The 25,444-nt window shown below is 41.7% G+C and overlaps 1 protein-coding gene across 4 annotated transcripts in view; it reads left to right on the forward strand.

The window, feature by feature from the left end:
- Positions 1-871: 871 nt before the first annotated feature.
- ABCC5 (ATP binding cassette subfamily C member 5) overlaps positions 872-25,444 on the forward strand; it is a 56,979-nt gene continuing 32,406 nt past the window's right edge. For 3 of the 4 annotated variants that reach the window (XM_072142412.1, XM_072142415.1, XM_072142414.1), the window contains exons 1-6: positions 872-1,027; positions 2,097-2,272; positions 16,049-16,209; positions 17,208-17,363; positions 21,619-21,766; positions 25,204-25,437. In XM_072142412.1, coding sequence (XP_071998513.1) covers positions 2,144-2,272; positions 16,049-16,209; positions 17,208-17,363; positions 21,619-21,766; positions 25,204-25,437 — 828 coding nt within the window. In that variant the 5' untranslated portion in view covers positions 872-1,027; positions 2,097-2,143. Of the gene's footprint in view, positions 1,028-2,096; positions 2,273-16,048; positions 16,210-17,207; positions 17,364-21,618; positions 21,767-23,245; positions 24,703-25,203; positions 25,438-25,444 lie in introns of those variants that run through there. The other variant, XM_072142416.1, reaches the window with a different exon arrangement.

Genomic DNA, 25,444 nt, shown 5'->3' on the forward strand with positions numbered 1-25,444 from the left:
TGAGGGAGCCAAGAGGCAAAGCGGTCAAGGAACTGGTAGAGCGAGCCGGGAGAATGGTATTATACAGCCACATGAAGTGAAAATGGGTGCAAAAGTCTAAGGGTGTGGACCTCAAAAGATGGGAAAGTAAGTGAGGGTACAGGAAGAATGACCTGGAAAGTGCATTGTGGAGAGAGGAGTATACCTACCCCTCCTCCAAGCCTATTCTCAGGTCTGGAGCAATGAGAAAAGTTTAAGCCGCCATAAGACAATGCGCACGGGAGGCAGAGTCATCCTGCTGGATCCATGTTTCAGTGATGGCCAGCAGGTCAAAGGAAAGAAAGAAACGGATTCTAATTTATTGCACACAGAGTGGGCGTTCCAAAGGGCACACAAATCAACAATAAGGATGCCCACCTGCTGTAGGCTATGACACAACATGCACCAGTTTGTTCTACACAGTAGGACCATTATCACCCTCTCCCTGATCTGCTAAAGATGAAGGCTATTTGTTACTTTAATATATTACTGTCCATAATTGGCACTCTCTGTACAGCTCCATAATGCAGCTCTACCCTGAGCAGTTATTTCCTGTAGGTTTCTAAGCTGGTGAGCTGCCAGGAGGACAGCACAATGCTACTGACTGTCACACCCAGGCCTAAAATGGCCTCACTCAGATCTCCACATAGAACCTTCCAGAGGATGATGCTGCAGCACGAACATATGGGCGGGGCTCCATTGAGAAACCCTCCCCCTCGGCTTTTTGACAGTATAGTCACGCCTCTCTTTGGCCCACTGCATTCTGGGAGCTGCAGTCAGCACACGGGAAGTTTTAGTAGGCGTTGAGGTAAACGAAAACTACATTTCCCATCACACACAGCACTACTGCCAGCCTCTGCTGACGCTGAGCATGCGCAGTGCCTCTCTGCCCGGACACCCCCGCAGCCCGGCTGCTTGTTTTCCTGAGTTGAAGAGCCGCAGTGGAAGAGATAGGACGGAAGCTGGTGACAGCTCTGAATCCCAGACACCTGCGCCCACAACCTGCCAGGTAACTGGGCGCGACAGCGGTGCTGCAGAGGGCACTGGCGTGTAGCTGAACCTCAGTGTGACTGAGGTATATGGGGGCGCACTCAATGTCACCCCTAGTTTCCAGTCAGACGCGCTCCCTTTGTCATTGGCCGCTGAGGCGCTGCTTGTAGCTGAGCTCTGCGGGCCTCCTGGCACAGTGTTGTGAGCCCATAGAGGTGACATTGCGGCTGCGAGGGCCGTTACCTCACACAGACGTAGCGGAGGTGATAGGTGTAATAAGCCCATGCACTGTGAGGGGAGCAGTCTGCCCCCGCCGGGGTACCACACGGCGGGGTACCCTTTTTTGTTTATTTCTCAGTGCAGTTCTCGTGCTGAGCAGCAGGGGGCGCAGGCGGTCTGTCCCTGGCTCCTTTATTCTCGCACAGCGCAGGGGGTGGCACATTGGCTGCTCTGGAGTTGGCACAGATCAGCGGGCATTTGTACGTATTTATGAACACTGCGGCATGACGCCCGGCTTCTGCCTGCATAGATTGGGCAGCTTTGCAGTCTGTACAGGTGACAGAGATGTCTATGTGCTCTCATTTCATGCACAATATATTTAGGGCCGGATGTTCATCTCTAAACAAAGCAGTGGTGATTTCTCTGCATGGATTGTGAGACTGGTGCTGGGGTTTAGACGGTTAGATGGCTGTATGATGAGAGTATACACTGTAAGAGGCAGGGTGTACCAAGAATGTCTCCATAAAAGCAGATTAGATGTAAAGCCACTAATCTAACGGGCAGTTTTATAACAATCCTGCGCCTCCCTCTTATCCATGACACACTTACTGATCCGCCTGCTGCTTTCTCTTCAGCCAAGCGATGATGTCATGAATGAAGCAAAATGCTGGCAGAAGTAACACCAATCCTTTCTGATGGACCAAATACAAGGATTTCGGTTGAAGACTTGTCTGGGCATGTGCCTGCTCTTGTAACAGAGCTTTACTGGAGGCTGTGAAAATTGTAGTCAGTGTAGGACTTAATGTGTGAATAATTACAGGAGGTGCAAACAGTTTTTTTTTTTTTTTAATTCATTTTCTTTTTATTAGTTTTTAGTGAACGCTGTGTCACTAGAGGCACTCAATGCTAAGAAAAGATGAAAGATCTAGATCTCGGAGTCGAATATGTCATACCCAGCATCGGGTACAGAAATGTTCGGGAGCAAACCAACAAAGATGAGAAAAAAGAGCAAGAAGACTTCAAATATACCAAGGCAAAATCACCGGTTAGTTTTTTTTTTTTTTTTTTTTTAATTTAGTTTTATGTCGTTAAAAGTCCACCGTTTTATAGATTACATATTATACACTTTTTTTAATATCTTTTCCTTAATCAAGGAGGTTTTCTTGTATAGAATATTTTAAAAATTGCATTCCAGAGCATCCGTCATGCCTTCCGTCTCTAAAATGTGGTGGAGACCAATTTGCTTTGTTTTTGGTTCCATATATGGTACTTCCATCGTTCAGTTGTTGACTCCCCTGTTGACAGGTGATAAATGCTGATTCTGGGAACACCACTTTTAAAGCGCACCTGTCACCAGGAGTGTCATTTTTAGCTGCTGAGAAGTTCACTAGCCTATACTATGTTGAATTTAAAAATGCTTATGTCAGCATTCTAAGTACTGCCACTACTTCTTAAAACTTTATTTCACATTTTTCCACATTTAGAGGGGCAGGGGCATCAGCATTCTGTCTGGATCTCCTCATGCTTTCTTCCTCTCCTCCACATTGAAATGGAGGAGGGGACTGACTGCCTTCACCCCCTTGCTCCAGGAGCTTGGTTATGTTTTATAATGTAGTGTCAGTATTCGGCATATCCTAAGCTAAGGCAACCTGCCACCAGTTGAAAATGACATTACTGGTGACCGGTCAGCTATATGTATAACTGGACACAGTAGGCATATGATCGATCCTACTTTGTGATTGACAGACCTCCCAATTTATATATTTTTTTTTAAATAATTTCTATATGGGGGTATATTTAGTTGCTGTGTTTAGGTGAAGTTTAAATGCACAAGGAAGCAACTGTAGCATATGAAGGATAACATCTAAAAGGTCCTAATTTTCAAAGGAATCTCTTGTGGATTTAGGCCCATAATACACCAAATGATTGACTTTCTGATAGATTGAGCATTACACATAGAAAATAATGTATTCAAATGACATTTATGGAGCCACATGGGTAGAGAAGTGTCTTAAATATGGCTTAAATAATAGCCAATGATACTAAGATGTCAGTATGTACCTTGCTTATGGAACAGCAATCAAGCCAGGAAGAGACTTCCCAGTGTGTCAATATTATTTGAATGTTGAATAAGTCTCAACTGTATAATTAGTTCACTGTAAATTCTCGAAAAGTAGCATATTAAGGGTCTTATTGAGTGAAGACTGTGCTAAAACATAAGTTTTATTCCAAAACACATAAAACCGCATAAGTGTCATAAAAACTGTGTGTGTGTCATAAGTAATAAATATCAAATTAACTTCTTTGCAGAAGTATACACTATGGAGGTGTTATAACGAGCAATAGCGTCTGATATTTTTTTTTTTTTTGTCTTAGTGCATTAGGGTAACATCACTCTTACCATAATTCAGATGTGTTTTGCTCCCAGGCTGGAGGTAGGGGATGCCAGATGAAACTATTGTTCCTATAGGGTCCCCTATAACTCCCGCCCTTACAAGGGTAGTCCACAGTTGTCCCTGTTAGAGCATGCTCCTGTACATGCCAAATTCCCTGACGCATTTTGTAATTTGACTCCTCAAAGGGATTAAAGTGTCTCAGTACTGGTACGGCCGTCCATAAAAGTGGTTTAGCTCGGGCCAGACATCCAGTGGCATGCAAGTCACATAGGGTTTGCTGTAAGCTAGCGCCCTGAAAAGAAGACTGCTCGTCTCAAGTCCTGGTGGACTAGGAGATCCTAGGTATGCAGGCTGGCACTTACAAATTCTGTCGCACCTATTGGTCGCAAACCACAATGTACACAGCCTGGAGCATAGTCAACCAGTAGTGCGCATGATCCAGTTTGGTGGGTAGGATTTGATAGACGCGTCTCCATGGTGATGCTGAAAAGCCCATCCCCTTGTGGGTGTGTTTACCACTTTGAACGTAGCAGAGGACATCAGCAGGAAAACGTATAGGAAGCCGTCTACCAATTGCAGTAAACTTCTGGTTTCATATACAGGGCCGTGTGAATAGGGTCCAGCATCGACGCAATATATGAACCCTTGACATAAGATAATCTACATGGTACTGCAAACCTTTTCAATGACATTAACAAAGCAATGTACAGGCACATAGTGACCCCCACCCTCAGCGCAAGAAAAACAGTATTACATAGATATTATAGGAAGGTCTAGGGACAAGGTCAAGAGACTGCCCTTGTCATGGCGGGAGTTATAGGGGACCCCATAGGGACAATAGTTTTATCTGGCATCCCCTACCTCCAGCCTGGGAGCAAAACACATCTGAATTACGGTAAGAGTGATGTTACCTTAATGCACTAAGACAAAAATCGGACGCTATTGCTCGTTATAACACCTCCAGAGTGTATACTTCTGCAAGGTAATTCATTTGATATTTATTACTGATGACACACACACTTTTTGCAGATGACACTTTAGTGCAGTTTTTATGTGTTTTGGAATAAAAGTTGTGTTTTCGCACAGTCTTTACTCAATAAGACACCTAATACATTATCTGAATGCTGTTTAATAAACTGGAGTAATGCTTAATCTTCCAGTGTATAAAATGACATCATTGTGCACCGGTTAGTAGCCAGGTTGGTGACCATTAATATTCCTAAATCATGATGGCTTCTCTTTAAATTTTGCTGCACAATAACTCCATATGTGTCCTTTCACACTAAGATCTTTGTTCAAGTCACACAATAGTATTTTGTTTCTGTACAACTAGTGTGCTGTGAAGCAGGGAACATTGGAGAATGTTTGTATTGTTTACCAATGTCTACTGCTTACACTATGAGGGCTCATATTAATAGTGGCGCACCTGTTTGTTCTTTATCAGGTATGATTTATTCATGAGCTACTGTTGCAGGTGACGGATTCACATGAAGGAGATGTATATTTCACTTGCTCACTCGTGCGATCTTCCAATTAGTGACTATGACAAAATATGGGAATTAATGAATAGTTTAGGTGGAAAATAACCGGATTGGGTCCTTATAATTAATACAAGTAAAAGGACAAAAAAAAGTTATTGTAGGAAAATGAAGGTAGGTTTCATTCTTAAGGTCTTTGGTAGATTTTCCATAAGATGTGCCATCTGCTTCATACAATCCAACCAAGCATTTACTCCTAGATCCAGGCACTGTGACTGTGGTAATCTTCTTTGTTATTCCGTGGCCTCTTCTAAAATGAATGTTTAAAAATAATGCTAAATTATGCTCTGTTGTGGTTTTATAGGCCCTGAGGCCTTGCCAGAGCCCCTCCGTGTTGTAGCTTGACATGCTGGTGGAGTGTACAAGGATTACAGCAGGCAGAGTGAGGGGGAAGTGCTGATGGAGCAGTTGGGAGCGGTGTAATAGCCTGTGAAAGTACAGCACAGAGGGGCTCTGTTAGTTTTCCTTTAAATGGCACCTTTCTGTAGGTTTTGAAGACTGGTCATGAATAGCAGAATAAATATTTAACTCCATTCCTGATATTGAACAGAAGATTAACTTAAGGGGTATTCTCATCTGGGCATTCACATTCAGTTTCATGAATCTACCATATATAAACATTTTTTCAATTGGATGTTATTAAAAAAAAATGTTCCTGTGTGAAGATAAATTCTCATAAATGGAGCCATGTTGTCCCTTAGAAACGAGATGGCTTCCTCGGATACGACCACCTCACATTTTGACAGCAGTAGCCAGACATGCACTATTGAGCTCTGCCTGACCTCCTGGGTTCAGCAATCATTGCCACAGGACGGTTGCGGGACATGCAGTAACTCCTGGACATTTCATATACAAAAACTTTGTTTCTTTGTGCAATCCCTCCATCAGAGGTGGTCGTATACAGGGACACAGTCTTGTTTCTATGGGACCATATCACTACATTTATGAAAAATTATCTAAAATTTTTTTTTATTAAATTTTTTTTTAATATCTAATTGAAGAAATGTTTATATATGGCAGATTAATGAAACTGAACGTGAATGCTCAGACGGGAATACACCTTTACCTTTTAAGCTTTTTTAAGAGAGCCTGTCAGGGTGATTCCTTATGGATCAGTGGTTCAGTGCCCCAAATCACCCTTTTTAAGGTTCTTGGCACAATATTGGGCACAATAATAAAAAAAAAAAAAAAAAAACACACTTGCCTTCTCTCCTGAGCTTCATGTGCCATTGCTCTGCTGCAAGTGAAGCCAGTGTGGTACATCCTGGCTTCAGTGTGCATGCACTGTATGTATGATGCATGCACAATGGAGCTGGGGACTGATCTTGGCTCCACCCAGTATTGCACGAAGAGGTTCTCATCAGACTCTCATCTAGGTAAGTATAAATATGTGGGTTTTTCACAACTGGTCTACTTGGAGACCTGATAAAGGCCGATTTGGGGCCCTGAACAGCAGGTCTATTTGGACCTGCAGTTGGTTTAGGGTCCCAAGTTGGTGTGAAAGGTCCTCTTTAATTGTGCAGGTTGGGAAAGTGCTGATCCTGACATGTATTTTTGAGGTGCAGGTTTTGCTATGTGCACACTCATGACCAGGCAGGAATAGGTCATGCCGAGTTTTGTGGCTTGGGTAGTCGTCCTATGCACTGAAACCATGGCTTTGTCTATACGCCCGTTAAGGTAATTGGGGGCATAAGCTAGCCGTTCATGGCTAGCACACATCCCCAAATTATCTGTGCATTAGGCCTAACACTGTGTTAACATCGTCCAGGATATTCTTCTGTGCTTATCTCTGAATACAGGTGAAATAAATAGATCAAATCTAAAGATCTAAAAGTCTGGAATCGGTGGGCATAAATTTATTGTAAACACATCTTTCAAGACCCAAAGCCCTCTTTTGGGCATTCTGTAATTTGGGTAAATGGGTGTGGTACATGCTTGTCATTCCACAGTGCCAATAGTAATGACAGCTTTGAAGGTAGGAGCAAAAATGGTCCTTGTGCTCATCCACACCTTGAAGACCCTTGCACCCATCCTGTCAAATTTGTAAGTAGGGTTTTTTCCTAGAACGTTGGGATATGACATGTTATTGATCTTTTGAACAAGGAGTTGTACAGTTTACAATTTTGACACTGTTACAAAACAATATGCAGTATAAGCCATCAGAATACATCTGTAATCATCTCAAAATGTTTAACCTGCTAAACTTGGTTCTGCGGTCTAAGCTATTAATCTAGTATGCTAATACCACTATTCCTTATGTGGCATCTCAGAACTGAAATACAGCGATCCCAGAAGGTTGCCCTAAGAATAGAATCATCTGAACTGGGCACCTTAGGTGTAGTGATATGCCCTTTTGTGGGCTAACTTGCATATTTGAATGTGGTGAATTTATTAATAATCTGTTTTTTAGTTAGCAATTACCACACCAGCTTTAGAGGTAATACAATCTACATCTTCGTAGACTTTCTGTGTTCTAGTCCAATTCTCCCACTTAAATTACTCTTTGCAGTGACTCATAGTTGTGGGGAAGCAATTCTTGAATCCAGTCATATATTACTCATGCAAGCCGAGTCATCGATTAATTTACAGAGATAATGGAGATGGCTTATAATGATTATGATGGTTCACAAATCCTTTGAGAGTTGCCAAGTTTCTGAGGGCAGAACTGTTCTAGTAGCCAATGGTAACCAATTAGAACTCCGCTTTTATTTCCCCTGTTTATAAAATGAAAGCTGAGCTCTAATTGGTTGCCATGGGCAACTAGAACAGTTCTGCCCTCAGAAACTTTTGAGAATATAGACTATTCCAGAGCTTGGTAATCCTATTGGATTCTTAAACATATCTAATGAAACTTGAATGTAGCAGATGAGATGCAAAAGAGGAGTTTATTTGATGAACAAGACAATATACCGGTAGTATAATCAATTATTTATTAGAACTTGTATAATCTATCGGCTGTGATTGTGGCCAGTCCTGAAAAATTCCCCTGTTCTCAATACTGTCATCATATTTGTGGGATTCACACACAGTAGTTTGGAAATTCTATACTTGAAGGGTTTTCCCATGAAAGAAAATTCTCAAGTCTCAATCCCCTAGGGATGTTTACACCTTAAAGATCATTTTAACCCCTTGCTTTACAATTTTACAATTTGTATTACTGTTTTAGCGCCTAGCACTCCCTAGGATGATCACTGAAAAATTCCAGGGTGTGGGCCGGGCCTCTATATACATTTTATATATGTTTATACACACTTTCATCTGGCTTCTGACTTTGTACTGACAGACACATGAGATATGAGATCCCAGACTTTTACACTGCCAGCGCTGCTGCATTTCTGTTCTCACAGATATGTGCCTGCTGCCCCCTTCCCCCGGATAACTTATTTCCTTGTAGTCTGCTTCTCTTACCTCTCGATGACGGGCACAGAGCAGAGAGAGACAGAAATCTCCGCTCCATGCTGTCACACAGGAATCCAAGATGCAGGACTGATAGAGACATATACAGAGTGATCAGCTTAACAGCAATGAATTGCAAAGTCAATATTTGCCTAGAAAATGAACTTTTTCCCCCAAAACACATGTCAACTTCATTGCAGGCCTGCCTTAAATGGAGCAGCTAATATCGTTTCAGTGATTGCTCCATTAACACTGGTGTGGGTGTTGATGAAGACAGGGCTGGATATCAATCTGTCATTAATCACACCACTGGACACTTTCTAAGTGCTCGGCATCATTGTTTCTCTTCTGTTAACCATGGTTATCTCTAAAGAAACACATGCAGTCATCATTGCACTGCACAAAACTGGCCTAACAGGGAAGAGTATCGCAGCTAGAAAGATTGCACCTCAGTCAACAATTTATTGCATCATCAAGGAATTCAAGGAGAGAGGTTCCATTGTTGCCAAAAAGGCTCCAGGGCTTAAGTGTTTCGGCTTCGGGATCGGAATGGTAGCAGGCAGGTGTGAGGCATCTGCATGCACTGTTAGGCGGAGAATCTTGGAGCAAGGCCTGGTGTCAAGGATGGCAGTAAAGAAGCCACTTCTCTCCAGAAAAAACATCAGGGACAGACTGATATTTTGCAAAAGGTATAGGGAGTGGACTGCTTAGGACTGGGGTAAAGTCATTTTCTCTGATGAATCCCCTTTCTGATTTCTTGGAACATCTGGAAAACAGCTTGTTTGTAGAAGACAAGGTGAGCGATACCACCAGTCTTGTCTCATGCCAGCTGTAAAGCATCCTGCAACCATTCATGTGTGGGGCGGGTTCTCAGCCAAGGGAATCGGCTCTCACAGTCTTGCCTAAAATCACATCCATGAATAAAGAATGGTTCCAGAATGTCCTCTAAGAGCAACTTCTCCCAACCGTCCAAGAGCAGTTTGGTGATCAACAATGCCTTTTCCAGCATGATGGAGCACCTTGCCATAAAGCAAAGGTGATAACCAAGTGGCTCAGGAAACAAAACATAGAGATTTTGGGTCCATGGCCTGGAAACTCCCCAGATCTTAATCCCATTGAGAACTTGTGGTCAATCATCAAGAGACGGGTGGACAAACAGACAACCAACAAATTGTGACAAAATGCAAGCATTGATTGAGCAAGAATGGACTTCTATCGTCAGGATTTGGCCCAGAAGTTGATTGAGAGCTGCCAGGGAGAATTGCAGAAGTCCTGGAGAAGAAGGGTCAACACTGCAAATATTGACTTGCTGCATTAACTCATTCTGACTGTCAATAAAAGCTTTTGTTACTCATAATATGATTGCACTTGTATTTCTGTATGTGATAAAAACATCTGACAAACACACATAAAAACCAGAGGGCAGCAGATCATGTGAAAATATAATATTTGTGTCATTCTCAAAACTTTTGGCCATGACTGTACCTGTGAAATCCTGTATTTTTTTGTTAATAAGTGACTTGGAGAATGTGTTATTTTGTTAACCTGAGTTCATATAAGAAACTTGTCTTCATGGGAATACCCCTTTTAAATTGTGAGAATTTAGAATGACCTTGCATATCTGTGTGTAACATTTGGTTTACTACAGTTCAGTTTTTTTGTTGGCCTCTCTTAGGGAGGTGTGGTTGTGACTTCTTACCCACATAAGCATGGGTGTTGCCAATTTCTAAGTATATGGATACGATGTGGAAAGTGACAGAACCAGTCAGTTTTGGTATATATATAGTGTCTAATTTTCTGATGCCTTTACAGACTACAACATGCTGCTTATTCTTTATGAAGATGTGTTGTAGTGTATTTATATTACTAATGCAATGTGTAGGCTACACAGTTCTTCTGAAATTCTCTTTCTACTATTGGCCACAATGTCTTTTATGTGAGGGGCTTTCTAGTAGCTTTTAGTCACTAGTGTAATGACAAAGACCTATGTATTTGTGTTACAGCAATTGCTTGTGTAAACAACACAACACAAAAAAACAACACATAAAACAAAAAAGAACAAAGGTTAATATGTGTACCTCAGATACATAATTTTTTAATGTTTTAGGGTTTCTGTGTTTGTTTATGTAATGTTTCTGTTCATAAGATTTCCCACTTTTCTCCCTCCGCTTATTCTCAAATCTTCATGTGGATGCAAAGATAGTTCTGTTGATATTTGTTTTGTAATCGGTTCTGTCTATATATACCTAAAGCTTTTGTTTAATAGTTGTAGTGAAAGTGTTAATTACAAAGCACTGAATGTACTGTAATAATTACATTAGGTCAGCCTTTTTGTCTGAATGAGTCAGCATTTGGTCAGGCCACTTCCTTATTTTCCATCTCCTTTGATTATGCAATGTGTCACGTGCCACGGCTGCAGACACTCAGTCATTGTCATGTTACTGCTTCAGAGGACATTGGCTGCCTGCCCTGACTTCTTTATATCCAGTGACCGGGATTCCTATGAAAACGTTATTCTCATGAGCTGAGTGCTTTTACCCAGTTACCAGACTTGTCTACTAAGCAAACAAGACAAGAAGACTGTAACTGGTTGGTTTCGGTTTATAACTTCCTCACTTAATTGTACGTTTAGCAAATCTGAAGGCAAGTTTTTGGGGGAACAGGGAAGAGCCACTTGTACTATTTCTCACAGCTGCAGTTTTCCCCACTGGTCATAATTTCTATTTATTCTTTTTAGATGCAGTAACAAAAAATACTGCTTCCAGGATTTTCATGTTTTTAATACTGTTTTTGTTAGAGTATATTTTCATATTCGGGCTTGATTTAAAGGGAACCATCACCACATTTGCACATATATAGCCAGTGACAGATTCCTATAGAGCCCTGGTAACTAACACCCTTTTTTTTTAGCTTAAAAATGTTTTGCTTACATTCACATAAATCACCTTTTATCTTATGTTACCTGGCATCAGAGGGGGAGGGGCGTGTCCTGCTCATGTGGCCCCTCCCATCTACTCCCCATGCTTTATGCCTCCTTACTGGTCACAGTTCATGTCATTTGACCAGACTGACATAATCTCAGGTCCTTTAGCCTTTTAACATTAGCAAACTGTACCCCATGCATGTATCTGAACACATGAAGACACACCTTGATGGACTTCTACTCCTTTCCATCTTCCATGGAGGCTGCTGTGATTTCATGCAATCACATACATGGTGTACAGTTTGCTATTATCAGAAGGCTAAAGGTGCAGGGATGATGTTACTAGGGTTGCACTATGCATCGAAATCTCAGTACTTGAAGTGGTAGGTGTAAGATGGGAATACCGAGCTTATTTTTGTTAGTGTTTTAAACCGCTGTATCAGGGTTTAAAACACTTTTTTTAAACTTTATGGCCGAAGCTGCTTCGGCGCACCATGCGCGCGACCGTGCGCACGGCTACATAGGAAGTGAAGGAGGGCCGTATGGTCGCGCGCATGGTGTGCCGAAGCAGCTTCGGCCATAAAGTTTAAAAATTGTTTAAAACACTGACAAAAATAAGCTCCGGCACCAGCTCACCCTGAGCTGGTGCTCGGTATTGCCTTCTTACACCTACCACTTCTTCAAGTGCTAGGTTTCCTTTATACAATACTTTAAAAGCCAGAACGGTCCAATACCAGGTTACTGTTACTGAATGACTTCCACAAACTCTACAGACTCCGGCCCATTCGCTTCATGCCCCACTGGCTTGAACGTGGCGGAGAGGGCTAAATAATAGCAAGTGCTAGCAGTACGACGCCATGGGCCGGTGGCACCTCCTCCTAGTCCCGCCCACTCATGAATAAGCTTAGCGGTCCGGCATATTCAGGGTATGGCACTGCAGTGTTAGCTAGTTTAATCGGAAGGTTCCGATCAAGCTAACAGTTCCACACTGCTAATAATGAGGCATCGCTATCAGCTACTTACGCCCCTACAGTGTTTTTATTTTTTTTGGGGGGGGGGGGGTTTACTGGACCTCTTTCTAGCATTCCTGAGTTATGATCACTCATAGTGACACATGTCGGATTTTAAAAAAGGGCCGTTTCGGGAAGGTGCAAAATGACCAAGTTGTAAAGAGGTTAATCGCGGCACAAATAGACTTTGACATAATCCCATGTCCTTTTCACTTGGTTATATTTTAAGTCTATCCACTGTGTTGCTATGTTCCATACCTAACTGTAATTAAGAGCTACTTATGTCGAAGTCTAAACTATATATGCAGACATTTAGTTTTTGGTCTTGACATAATGTGACCCTTGAAAACCTTCTTGCCAATAGTCTATCTGTTGGCAAGATGTCCACATTTTATTGGTTGTGAAAATTCATTCCTACTAGAACTGTGTTACATGGTGTAGAGACACTGTCTTGCCCCTATTCCCTTTATATGACATCAGAGACGCTGCATGCGGACAGGACTGTCGCTGAGACAACCACCTAATGGCAAGTATTGTACATGTGTCCTATACATTACAGGGACATGTGTGGGCTGTTTGTTTGTAGCAGTCTGTGACCTGCAAATTCCGTTCTCTAGGGAAAGAAAGCAACCTAGCAAAATCTGGGGGAACAGAACACTGCCGCCTCAATGTCCTCAGAAAAGTGACTCCATGCAATATTGTGCCCTTCACTGGTTCTGGTGGGACTTTTCTTCTGAATGTTTCAGAGGCATTGAGTTAACTGTTAAGAGATCTCCGTTTTATGGGAAATGAGCCAAAATATTGCAATTTCTGCTAGTAAGCAAAAATGGTTCCACATTATTTATTTGAAGTGTCCATTTTAAAATACATACTAGGTTATTCACTCTCACATTATAGCCAATAGGAGATGTAAAGTTATGCAAAACTTTAATTGTTTTTGTTTTGGTTGCTTTGGTTACAAGTACAGGCAGTCCCCGGGTTATGTACAGGATAGGTTCTGTAAGTTTGTTCTTAAGTTGAATTTGTATATAAGTCAGAACCGTATGCTTTATAATTGTAACCGCAGCCAAATTTTTTGGAGGTCTCGGTGACAATTGGATTTTTAAAAATGTTGGGTTGTCATAAGAACCAGGGTTAACAATAAAGCTTAATTGCATACACATTTGATAATTGTTACAGCTGTTTATTGATGCTGCTGGCTTCTCCTACAATGTGACCGCTGGCAGGGCCGTGCTGGGGGTGTGTCGGCCGCCCCCTTATGAATACCGCCGACTGCCAGCACACCAGATACAGGATCCGACCTTATTTGGTAAGAGGTCGGATCGGTTTAAATCAATTTACTGCACATAAGTTAAAAAAAAAAAAAATGGCTAGGGAGAAAGGGGCTGGGGGAGGATTATGGGGAGCACATTTGGTGGGTGGGTTTTTTCTGGGGTGACAGGTCCTCCTTTAATGCCCTGGAATACCCTATTTGAGCGGGCTCCCTACTTGTTTCCTGAGCCATCAGTGATGGAACATTTCATCAGGGGTTATTTTGACTCCTGTGTTAGAGGTTTACTGACCCTAGGAGCGCTGCACTTTTCTGGACAGTGGTCTCCATCTTAAGCACATTGGTACACCATTTGCACCATTGTTTAAACCCGCCCAACTCCGGGCCTGCCGCTTTATTTTATATGGTTATATTTTGATTTTCCATGGAGGTGAAAATATTTAATTTATGTTTTTAGCCCATTTTTCACCATTCCTATATGTTTAGATTGGATGGTGGATTATTTTATTTATTTTTTTTTGGTCTACATAGATATACCTTACATACCATGTATTTTGTGTATATTATGAAAACTTACTGAGGCTTTTAGGTCTTCCCTTTGATTTGTGAGAAACGATAAATGATTTCCCTTTTCCAAAGAATTTTTTTCATCCGCTTTTCTAGCTTATCATTTTAAAACCTTCTTTTTGCTCAACATCCCCCATTTTTCGTTTCTTTATCTTTTATTTATAAAGCTTTTAAAAAGCTCAAATGTCTGCGGCATTAGTACTTCAGGTAACAATTGTGATTTCAGACTTTTTCAGATAGAGCAATGTATCCATACTTCATGTACCAGATCAGGAAGCAATCTCGCCTATTTTTACATTTCTAAGGCTGCCTCTGACAGTAATTGTCATTGAGTGTAGCTGCATAATGGAAGGATCATTCTTTCTAGTGTTTTATTATAATGAAGTACCATAATGGAGCACTTAAAGCAATGTAGAAGGCGGTTATGACTCCTCTTTAAATTTTATTTTGGGAATCTTGCATACATTGTAAAAGGTGTGGTGTTTTTTTTTTGTTTTGTTTTTTTCTCCATGCATTGTATTTGGGTAATTGTTTTAATGGTCATGAATTGACTTGATACTATTGACAGATGCTTTATACAAAGTTATGTTACATATTAGATAACTGATACATAAGATAAATCTACCCAGTATCTTTTCCAGTGCACGCCATAGTTTTACTCCTGTTGCAGTCCTATTTCCAATTTTGTATATACTTTTTCACTACTAGCCTTCCATAAGCCATAAATACAGCAGCATTGTAGCTTAAGGGAGTTATGAAAATCCCATACACATATTGTGGAAACTGTTTTACACTGCTACAAAATCCAGTGCAGAATTCAACCATTTCAGTGGTAAGGTTGAGCTTCATCCCCATGCATAAAATACACAAAAAACAGGCAATGTTTGGCTTATTTCTTAGTCTTGCAGAACTGGGTTAAATTCTCTAGCAGTCTAGTGCTTGAAATACATGCCATATGCGTAATGGCTAAACCTGGCATTTTTGGCATAGTTGGCAGAAAACCTTATGTGCATCAGTGTCCTCCTGACTTGCCCACAAAGGCATCTAATATTTTGCAGATTGGACATCCTGTTTTTTTTTTTTTTTTTTTTTTGAGAAATGAAAATAAAAGCATTTTTTAAAATACAACTGTGTGTAAAGGCACACATCCATCTCAGGGAAGTAAAAGGTCCAATCAGCAGGTGTAAGTGAGTTCATAAACCTGCAATTCTGCATTAATCAGCGAGAACCATTTCCCTAGCATAGGGCGCTTAGGAGGATTCCAGTTCAGCAGGAAAACAATGCCTCCTTTTGCCACCTTGAAAGGCAGCCCCCTTGACACCAAGTATGACCTACAAGAAGTAGAAACAAGAAATATGGGGTAAAGTTAGCACTTCTGTTAGTCGGGGCTTTCAGAATATTTCTTGCAATTCTCGGTGGACCATTAGCAAACAAACCCCCCCCCCATCCCCAATGATGGTCAAGAGTTTACCAATGGAGAGGAAATGAGATCTAGGTAACACTGAGCAGCACAGTTCAGATAGAGGAACATCTTAAATTCTGTTTTTGTTGATGTCCTCTCCCAGTTCAACACAGATGTGCTGCTCCACCAGGGTAGTGGAGTCAGAAAAGTTGGCTGTTGGCCAAACTGGTGTTACAGTTCCTCATTACTATTTTGAGATTTGATATTTTCTAATACCTGCTGTATTGTTAGTAATCCTGTTTTCTTTTCCAACTTGCAGAATGTGGACTGCCTTGATGCCCTAGAAACTGCTGCACGAGCTGAGGGGCTTCCATTGGATGTCTCCGCACACTCACAATTGCAGTTCTTGGGTGAAAATCACCCCAATAGCAAATACCACTATGGTCTACACTTGCTGAAACCGTTTCGAATTACTTCCAAGTAAGTTGTCTTTTCCATCTCTATATGCTTGTAAGACGCTAAAGGGACACTGTCTCAAGATTTACAACATTAAACTACTAGCCTAATTAAAATATTTTTAAAACCCTTGATTCCTGGAAACGCTGCACCACATACATACTAAAAGATTACTGCATATCTAATGGTAGATGTCCTTTTAAAGGGGTTTTCTTATGTTTCTTATATGTACTCAGGATAACAAAAACACATTCTTTAATTCAGTGTTATTAACAAAAATGCAGCATTTCAGATATAAGTCCAACCTGTCTCTATCAGTCCTGGTGCACACAATTTAATTTGCCCCTAGACAGGACCATGTAACTTCTGACTTGGGGTCAGGTGGCCGCCATCTTTGATTTGTATGTGACAGCATGGAGCTGAGATTGGTGTCTCTCTGCTGTGTGCCTGTAGCCACTCCCCCTGGACATGGCTCACACTGATACAGACACTTCCTGTCAGCACATTGTGAGCAGAGAGCAGCTGCAAACTACCATCTACAAGGAGAAAAGTGATCTGAGGGAAGGGGGAAACGGGCACAGATCTGTTAGATGTAGCAGCGCTAACAGTGTCTCTGTGTAATAGGCATATCATGCATCTCTGATCTGTCTCTTTCTATGTGTCTGTATGTTAGTACAATGTCAGAAGCCGGATTAAAGGGTATATACACCTGTTCCTGATAATGTAACCACATTGTCACCCCACAGAACTAGATGGATCATAATGTGTCTGCTTAGAGCACACCCTGGGATTTTGCCCTGAGAAGCCTGGGAGCTTAAACGGCAATACAACTGAGTAACATTGTAAAATAAGGGGTGAAAATGATTTTTATTGTGTTTACATCACTTGGGGATTGAAATGTGAGAATTTTCTTTCGTGGGAAAACCCCTTTAAGATCTACTACCCCCCGACACAGTATTTAAAAGTGATCTGAAATACTTTGCATAGCTTTTTTAATAATTCTCGATTTATGTTCTTTACAGACACCAGCACCCTGTGGATAATGCTGGATTGTTTTCGTTCATGACTTTTTCTTGGCTTTCACCTCTTGCACATAAAGCCTACAAGAAAGGAGAGTTGTTTTTTGAAGATATCTGGCCATTGTCCCGCCATGAGTGTTCTGATATTAACAGTAGACGGTATGTTGTTTTATACTATATATACTTGTTGTTATTCATCAGTTATCTTACTCTATTGTGGACCACGCTAGGATCTCATTCATGGTACCTAAGGTTGTTTAACAAAGAATCTGTTCACATCTGCATCAGTATTTTCTTTCTATTTCTTCAGTGAAGCAGGACAACAAAAATATTCTAACATACACCATAGAGCTGTAAAAATAAAAAACACCCTATAAAGGAAAACAGTTGTGGAATGTACACTCTAGTATCAAATTTGGGAAATGGGTGGGTGCCAGAAAAACAGCGCAGTATTGGAGAGAAAATAGAAATTATATTAAGAGAAAAGGAGAATCTGTGACCCCATCAGCCTCATGGAATATCCTGATATTGTGATATCAAGATTTTTATAATGAATAAAATGCAATTAAATGTAGTTTAAACAAAACGTGAAAAAAAAATCATATTTGGCTTATAACAGTGTGGATTTCGCAGGGCCCTCGCACATAGATCAAAAAACTATTTGTCACATATCCCTTATACTGCACTTTATCAATATATAGTACAAAAAAAGTTGAAACCAAGAGTAAAGGAAGAAATGGTTTAAAACATTATTTTCATCACCAGAAGTCTCTGAATTACTTACCGTAGTTTCTAATGAATATAACTGCAATGTTTTTAGGGCAAGGCGTAATGTATATAGCAATCGGGTGTGTTACCACAGCATCTTAGACCTATCTCACTTTAATAGTGTTGAAAAAGTCTTCAAAAACGCATTTGATACTTCACCCTTTAAGGACCTCTCCCTTTGTTGTTTTATTTTTGGATCCCCACAATCAAAAAAAAAAAAATATATATTATATATATATATATATATATATATAATATATATTTTTATTTTTTTTTTATTTACACGTAAAGAGCTCTGTGAGGGCTTGTTTTCTGCGTAACAAATTGCACTTCATGGTGATGGTATTTATGCTTCCATGCTGCATACTGGGAAGCAGGAAAGAATTTCAAAATGCAGTGCTGTATTAAACTTCTTGTAGGTTCTACTTGGTGTTAAGGAGGCTGGCTTTCAAGGTAGCAAAAGGAGGCATTATTTTCCATTTAACACCTTGGAAACCATATTTTCATACTTCCCAGAATTCCCTAGTGGAGCATCAATGGCTTTAGGTCTCCACAGGCCTATAAGGCGGCCTTAATTGGCAAAATCTCCAGTAGGAGAACTCTTGCCTTTTGACTGAAGACTATGAGCCATCAAATCCATCATGATTAACCAGGGACACTTACTCATAGATCCATTTTTTTCTGATATTTAATATAAATTGTCTTTAGAGAGTTTTTGATTCTGTATTCTGCTCTTTGTCTGAACGCATTTTAATAGTGTGTGTTTTTTTTTTTTTAATATACCGTATTTTTCGGACTATAAGACGCTTCTTACTATAAGACGCACCCCAGATTTAGGCTTCCAAAAAAAGGAAAAATATATTTTACACCAATTAAAATATTTCTGTCGGTTGCACTATACGCACACTCGCTCAGCCCACCTATACGCACACTCGCTCAGCCCACCTATACGCACACTCGCTCAGCCCACCTATACGCACACTCGCTCAGCCCACCTATACGCACACTCGCTCAGCCCACCTATACGCACACTCGCTCAGCCCACCTATACGCACACTCGCTCAGCCCACCTATACGCACACTCGCTCAGCCCACCTATACGCACACTCGCTCAGCCCACCTATACGCACACTCGCTCAGCCCACCTATACGCACACTCGCTCAGCCCACCTATACGCACACTCGCTCAGCCCACCTATACGCACACTCGCTCAGCCCACCTATACGCACACTCGCTCAGCCCACCTATACGCACACTCGCTCAGCCCACCTATACGCACACTCGCTCAGCCCACCTATACGCACACTCGCTCAGCCCACCTATACGCACACTCGCTCAGCTCACAGCCCACCTATACGCACACTCGCTCAGCTCACAGCCCACCTATACGCACACTCGCTCAGCTCACAGCCCACCTATACGCACACTCGCTCAGCCCACCTATACGCACACTCGCTCAGCCCACCTATACGCACACTCGCTCAGCCCACCTATACGCACACTCGCTCAGCCCACCTATACGCACACTCGCTCAGCCCACCTATACGCACACTCGCTCAGCTCACCTATACGCACACTCGCTCAGCTCACCTATACGCACACTCGCTCAGCTCACCTATACGCACACTCGCTCAGCTCACCTATACGCACACTCGCTCAGCTCACCTATACGCACACTCGCTCAGCTCACCTATACGCACACTCGCTCAGCTCACCTATACGCACACTCGCTCAGCTCACCTATACGCACACTCGCTCAGCTCACCTATACGCACACTCGCTCAGCTCACCTATACGCACACTCGCTCAGCTCACCTATACGCACACTCGCTCAGCTCACCTATACGCACACTCGCTCAGCTCACCTATACGCACACTCGCTCAGCTCACCTATACGCACACTCGCTCAGCTCACCTATACGCACACTCGCTCAGCTCACCTATACGCACACTCGCTCAGCTCACCTATACGCACACTCGCTCAGCTCACCTATACGCACACTCGCTCAGCTCACCTATACGCACACTCGCTCAGCTCACCTATACGCACACTCGCTCAGCTCACCTATACGCACACTCGCTCAGCTCACCTATACGCACACTCGCTCAGCTCACCTATACGCACACTCGCTCAGCTCACCTATACGCACACTCGCTCAGCTCACCTATACGCACACTCGCTCAGCTCACCTATACGCACACTCGCTCAGCTCACCTATACGCACACTCGCTCAGCTCACCTATACGCACACTCGCTCAGCTCACCTATACGCACACTCGCTCAGCTCACCTATACGCACACTCGCTCAGCTCACCTATACGCACACTCGCTCAGCTCACCTATACGCACACTCGCTCAGCTCACCTATACGCACACTCGCTCAGCTCACCTATACGCACACTCGCTCAGCTCACCTATACGCACACTCGCTCAGCTCACCTATACGCACACTCGCTCAGCTCACCTATACGCACACTCGCTCAGCTCACCTATACGCACACTCGCTCAGCTCACCTATACGCACACTCGCTCAGCTCACCTATACGCACACTCGCTCAGCTCACCTATACGCACACTCGCTCAGCTCACCTATACGCACACTCGCTCAGCTCACCTATACGCACACTCGCTCAGCTCACCTATACGCACACTCGCTCAGCTCACCTATACGCACACTCGCTCAGCTCACCTATACGCACACTCGCTCAGCTCACCTATACGCACACTCGCTCAGCTCACCTATACGCACACTCGCTCAGCTCACCTATACGCACACTCGCTCAGCTCACCTATACGCACACTCGCTCAGCTCACCTATACGCACACTCGCTCAGCTCACCTATACGCACACTCGCTCAGCTCACCTATACGCACACTCGCTCAGCTCACCTATACGCACACTCGCTCAGCTCACCTATACGCACACTCGCTCAGCTCACCTATACGCACACTCGCTCAGCTCACCTATACGCACACTCGCTCAGCTCACCTATACGCACACTCGCTCAGCTCACCTATACGCACACTCGCTCAGCTCACCTATACGCACACTCGCTCAGCTCACCTATACGCACACACATACTTCCCCCATTCCCCTTCTTCTCACCCTGTCCCAGCGCAGCATGAGAGTATGAGACCTGCAGTGATGTAAGAAGCATGTGATCAGTCACATGATTCTGACATCACCGCAGGTCCCGTACAGTAGGACTTCGGGGAGAGGTAAGAGCAGTGCGGAGGCTCTTCTCTGGGAGATCGGGTGCAGTTCTGGGTAGCACCCGATCTCCCTTACAGAGGTCAGGAGGGTCTGGCAGTGCTGGATCCTCCTGACCTCCGGACTATAAGACGCAGGCACTTTTTAGCAAGATTTTTTCTTGCTAAAAAGTGCGTCTTATAGTCCAGAAAATACGGTAGGTTTTATGTTTAAATGTAAAACCTTATCATATCAGACTGATAAAGAGCCAAAAAAATTGTCTTTTATACAGTTTACAAAATGTTCCAAATATCAGATCTGTAGAGACATAAATATGTCTATTCTCTGTATATGCATGGGTATAGTGGACCTTCACGTCATAGAAAAAGAGAAAAGTAGTCTCTTAAGCATGGCTTACAAGAACCTGGTTTATGCATGTTATTTTTTCATACAGGTTAGAGAGACTATGGTGTGAGGAGATGAAGGAGCGAGGGGGTGACGAAGCATCTCTTCGGAGTGTTGCATGGAGATTCTGTCGAACACGGCTGATCATCTCCATCATGTGCCTGATGCTCACTCAACTAGCTGGCTTCATTGGTCCAGTAAGTAATTTCCACCCTGTTTCATGCACCCACAGGGAATATTGTCTTTAGCTTTTTTTTTTTTTTTTTTTGTGGTTTCTTTGCCCTAATATAGAGCATTTTATTATTGATCTGCAGAATAAGTCCTGTTTTTATTTTTTTTTATTATTTTTGGCCACGTTTAATCTGTGGTTGACTTTACATGAATATAACGTATTTCAGAATTACGAATTCTAAAAAGAGATATAAACTGCAGATCATAAAATGAATTGACTTGTCTGTAATGTTATGTAATATAAAGTAGCAGTGTTTGGCTTTTGCCTTTCACTGAAATGGATTAGCTGTGTAGGGCAACTGCTGTCTTGCTTACAGAATAAGACAGATGCATTAGGCACAAGGATGAATTCTAATAAGGTCTCCCTGTGGGCACCTCTTACCTCACATAATTCCACAGCGGTTGTACATGCATGTTCTCAGCCAGCTGTAGCATCCTATTCTCTCCATTGCAACCTGTTGCCAATTTTTCTTCAGGTATATAGCAGTTTCGCTACTTTTAGTACTAATTTTCAGTGTGCTGTGTAAAGATGAAGGTGCAATATATGGGTAAGTACTTATGGGGCACTGTTATAATGTTTAAGTTTTATTTTTATAATGACATTCACTGCCTACAATTGTTCTATTGGCAACTTGTGCTATTTTTCATGAGGTTTTGATAATTTTGAGTCTGTTGGTTTAGGTGTTTTATTACTCATAGAATGATCTTAACTTAACAAAACAAGATTCATTAAGAAGAGCTTCTGTCATTGTTACACTACATAGGAAATGGGTTCTCCCACGCAAACTACACAAGTGGCTTCATTTTCAAGCAATAGATTATAGGAAGACAAGTTTATATCCATGTTTTCTTTTTTTGTGTGTGTGTTCCACACTCTTTAGGTCATGGTCAGCAGACTTGATGTTTTGTGTTAAATGGCTTTTTATGGTAGATCATCTCTATGGTCTTGACATGAATTTAGGACGAACAATGGTTTCCTGTTGAAGTAAGTGAGCCATACGGCTTGGTACCTTTTCCAGCTAGTTAGGTGCAGAATTGCTGTAACGATGCCGATACTGATAGAGCTTTTACATAATGGACTATTTTGTGTCCATTTTTAATCTTGTTTGGAAAATGTGGTTGTTGCTTTTCTTGGTCAAATATCAGAAGGCCTTTGTACTGAAAAAAATACTCTGGTAGATGACTTGGCACAATAATCCTTTTGAGATGAGGATGGAAGGTATATTATGTAATCCATTTCCATATGACTATCTATCCCCTTTTCTGTATTGTACAGTAAGAAGAACATTGGGTTGTACTGATAGAGAACATTGGTTTGATTTCACATGTGTTGTCCAGCCTCTCCTGTTTTGTCATGTGAGACGCTGGACTAATAATGGGGTGGGAGAGGGATCATTACTAACGTAACCTCTGTAGTGGAACCAATGACAGAAGCTATTCTTTAGAATTTCCAGGGTGGCAGTTCTGCGGCCAGATTCAGCCAGGCAAGCTGGGCAGAAACACACGGGGTGCAAGATCAAGGTAAGGTCTTCTTTATTCCACGGGAATGCTTACAACCACAAGAAGCTTAAGCCTATGGTAACATTAATCTGCAGATTCTCCCATTAACTCTTAACAGTGCTTTCATTATTTGCTTCCCATTCTACATTTATTTGTTTCTGTTTAGTTTATTTTTTTTCACCTGGTAAATTGATAATTGTGAATGCTGGGCATTTGTTTTCTTACCCTTTAATCATTGGATACGGAACATTTTGATTTTTTTTTTCTTGAGTCTCTACCTGGTTACTGGAGGTGCACACACCTTCTGCAGTGCCTTCACAAGGCTCTCTTAGAAGCAGGTCTTCCATTATCTTGCTGTATCTGTGGTCCTTTTTTTTCATTATTATTATTTTTTTTTTTTAGTTTATGTATCCAGTGTCTTTAAAAGTAGTTTGTTTCATCCTTCGGTGCCAAAATTTTACACAAGCAGGTACCCCAGTGTTCCATTACCAAACAAGCAGCCTTATGTGCAGTCTCTTCGCCTTTCCAAGTGCTGCCTTTCCCTTATACAAATATGAGCTGAAAGCTACCCCCAACATGGCTGAGTTGGGGAGACAACAAGGACATGGACTCATCGGACTCCTCCTGTAATAACAGGAAAGGCAGGCTGGGTAATGCGTAACATCAGGTTTCTTCCTACCTACCGATGGCATACGCGTTCAAAGCTCATAATCTGTGCCAGCCACATGCCAACCGAGTGATTGGCTCAGCTTGAAAGACTGTTGTACAAGGACTAGAAAAGACTCAAAAGATTCCAGCCATCCGGTTTATCGTTCTGATCTTTTGTTAAATCTTTGTATTTCATCTCTATAAATTTTTTTTTTTTTTTGTCATTGTGGCGATCTAATTATTGGATACAGCTCAAGAAATTGATGAAAAGTTTTTCTTTTTCCTTTTTTTTTTTTTTTTTTTTTTTTTGCTTTTTAAGTTTAATATTTTCAGAACCAGTGGAATGAATTGGTAGAATGTTTGTTTGACACCTGTATATTATCTCTCTATGAATTGTATGTGATTCTGTTACTACAGAAGTGCTTGTTGGATTCTGTTTGGTGAAACACAACCCCACTCCCTAAATAAAATTTTGTTTTTTCCCTAAGTTGACAGTTTTTTATCCATGATAGTTAAATGCTCAATTGTTGGTAAAATAGTGGTGCAGTAGTGTAACTTAATTGATTTATTTAGCGATCTAGAGAATGACAAATAGGAAAGAGCATTATGAATTCGCCGGCTGGGATGTGAACCTGTCAGAGCTTTTGGTATAGTGGAAGACTGGTTGCCTGGGTAAGCGTAAAGTGTCCAGAGTACACAGTTGAATTGTATTGTTTTCACTTTCTTGTTTTTTTTTTTTTTTTTTCTACAATAATGAACTGCTGATATTTATTTTCAGGAATTTATTGCCAAAATGTCCTTCTCTTCCCCGTACAACTGTAGGTACAATTGTTCCTTTTTATCCAATGCGCACGTTGAATACAAATTAAGTATTTGCATTAAGATTTATTTTTTACTTTTATTATTTTTCCTTTAATTTACTGCCTCTGTTTCTGTTAAACTATTTTGGTTATTGTATGATATTGTACTATTCATAAATGAAGTTTTATGTTAAGTTAGAATGCTTTTAAGTCCTGTCACAAGTCGGTACTGCTGTTACTATTTTGAGGATGTATGTGTAACCACCTTGCATTTTATGTCTCTTATAACTTCTATTCACCATCTCTACATATTACACACTTGCCTCCAGCAGTATTGTTTTCCTGCTCGGACTTTGGGAAACCAATGTCGGCATTCTAACTTTGCATAAAGCTTGGTAACATTGTTGTGAAAAGGATACAAGACTCCTCATGCCTCTTTGCCTCTCTCCCCGTAGGCGTTCGTAGTGAAAAGCCTCTTGGAATATACCCAGCAGAGTGAGACGGACCTCTCATACAGCTTGTTGTTAGTGTTTGGGCTCCTCATGACAGAGATTGTCAGATCTTGGTCCCTGGCACTTACATGGGCTTTAAATTATCGAACTGGTTCCCGACTTCGAGGGGCCATACTTACCATGGCCTTCAAGAAGATTCTTAAGCTAAAGAATATAAAAGAAAAATCACTGGGCGAGGTGAGTA

This window comes from Engystomops pustulosus, chromosome 3, assembly GCF_040894005.1.
Source record: "Engystomops pustulosus chromosome 3, aEngPut4.maternal, whole genome shotgun sequence".
NCBI classification, from domain to species: Eukaryota; Metazoa; Chordata; class Amphibia; order Anura; family Leptodactylidae; genus Engystomops; species Engystomops pustulosus.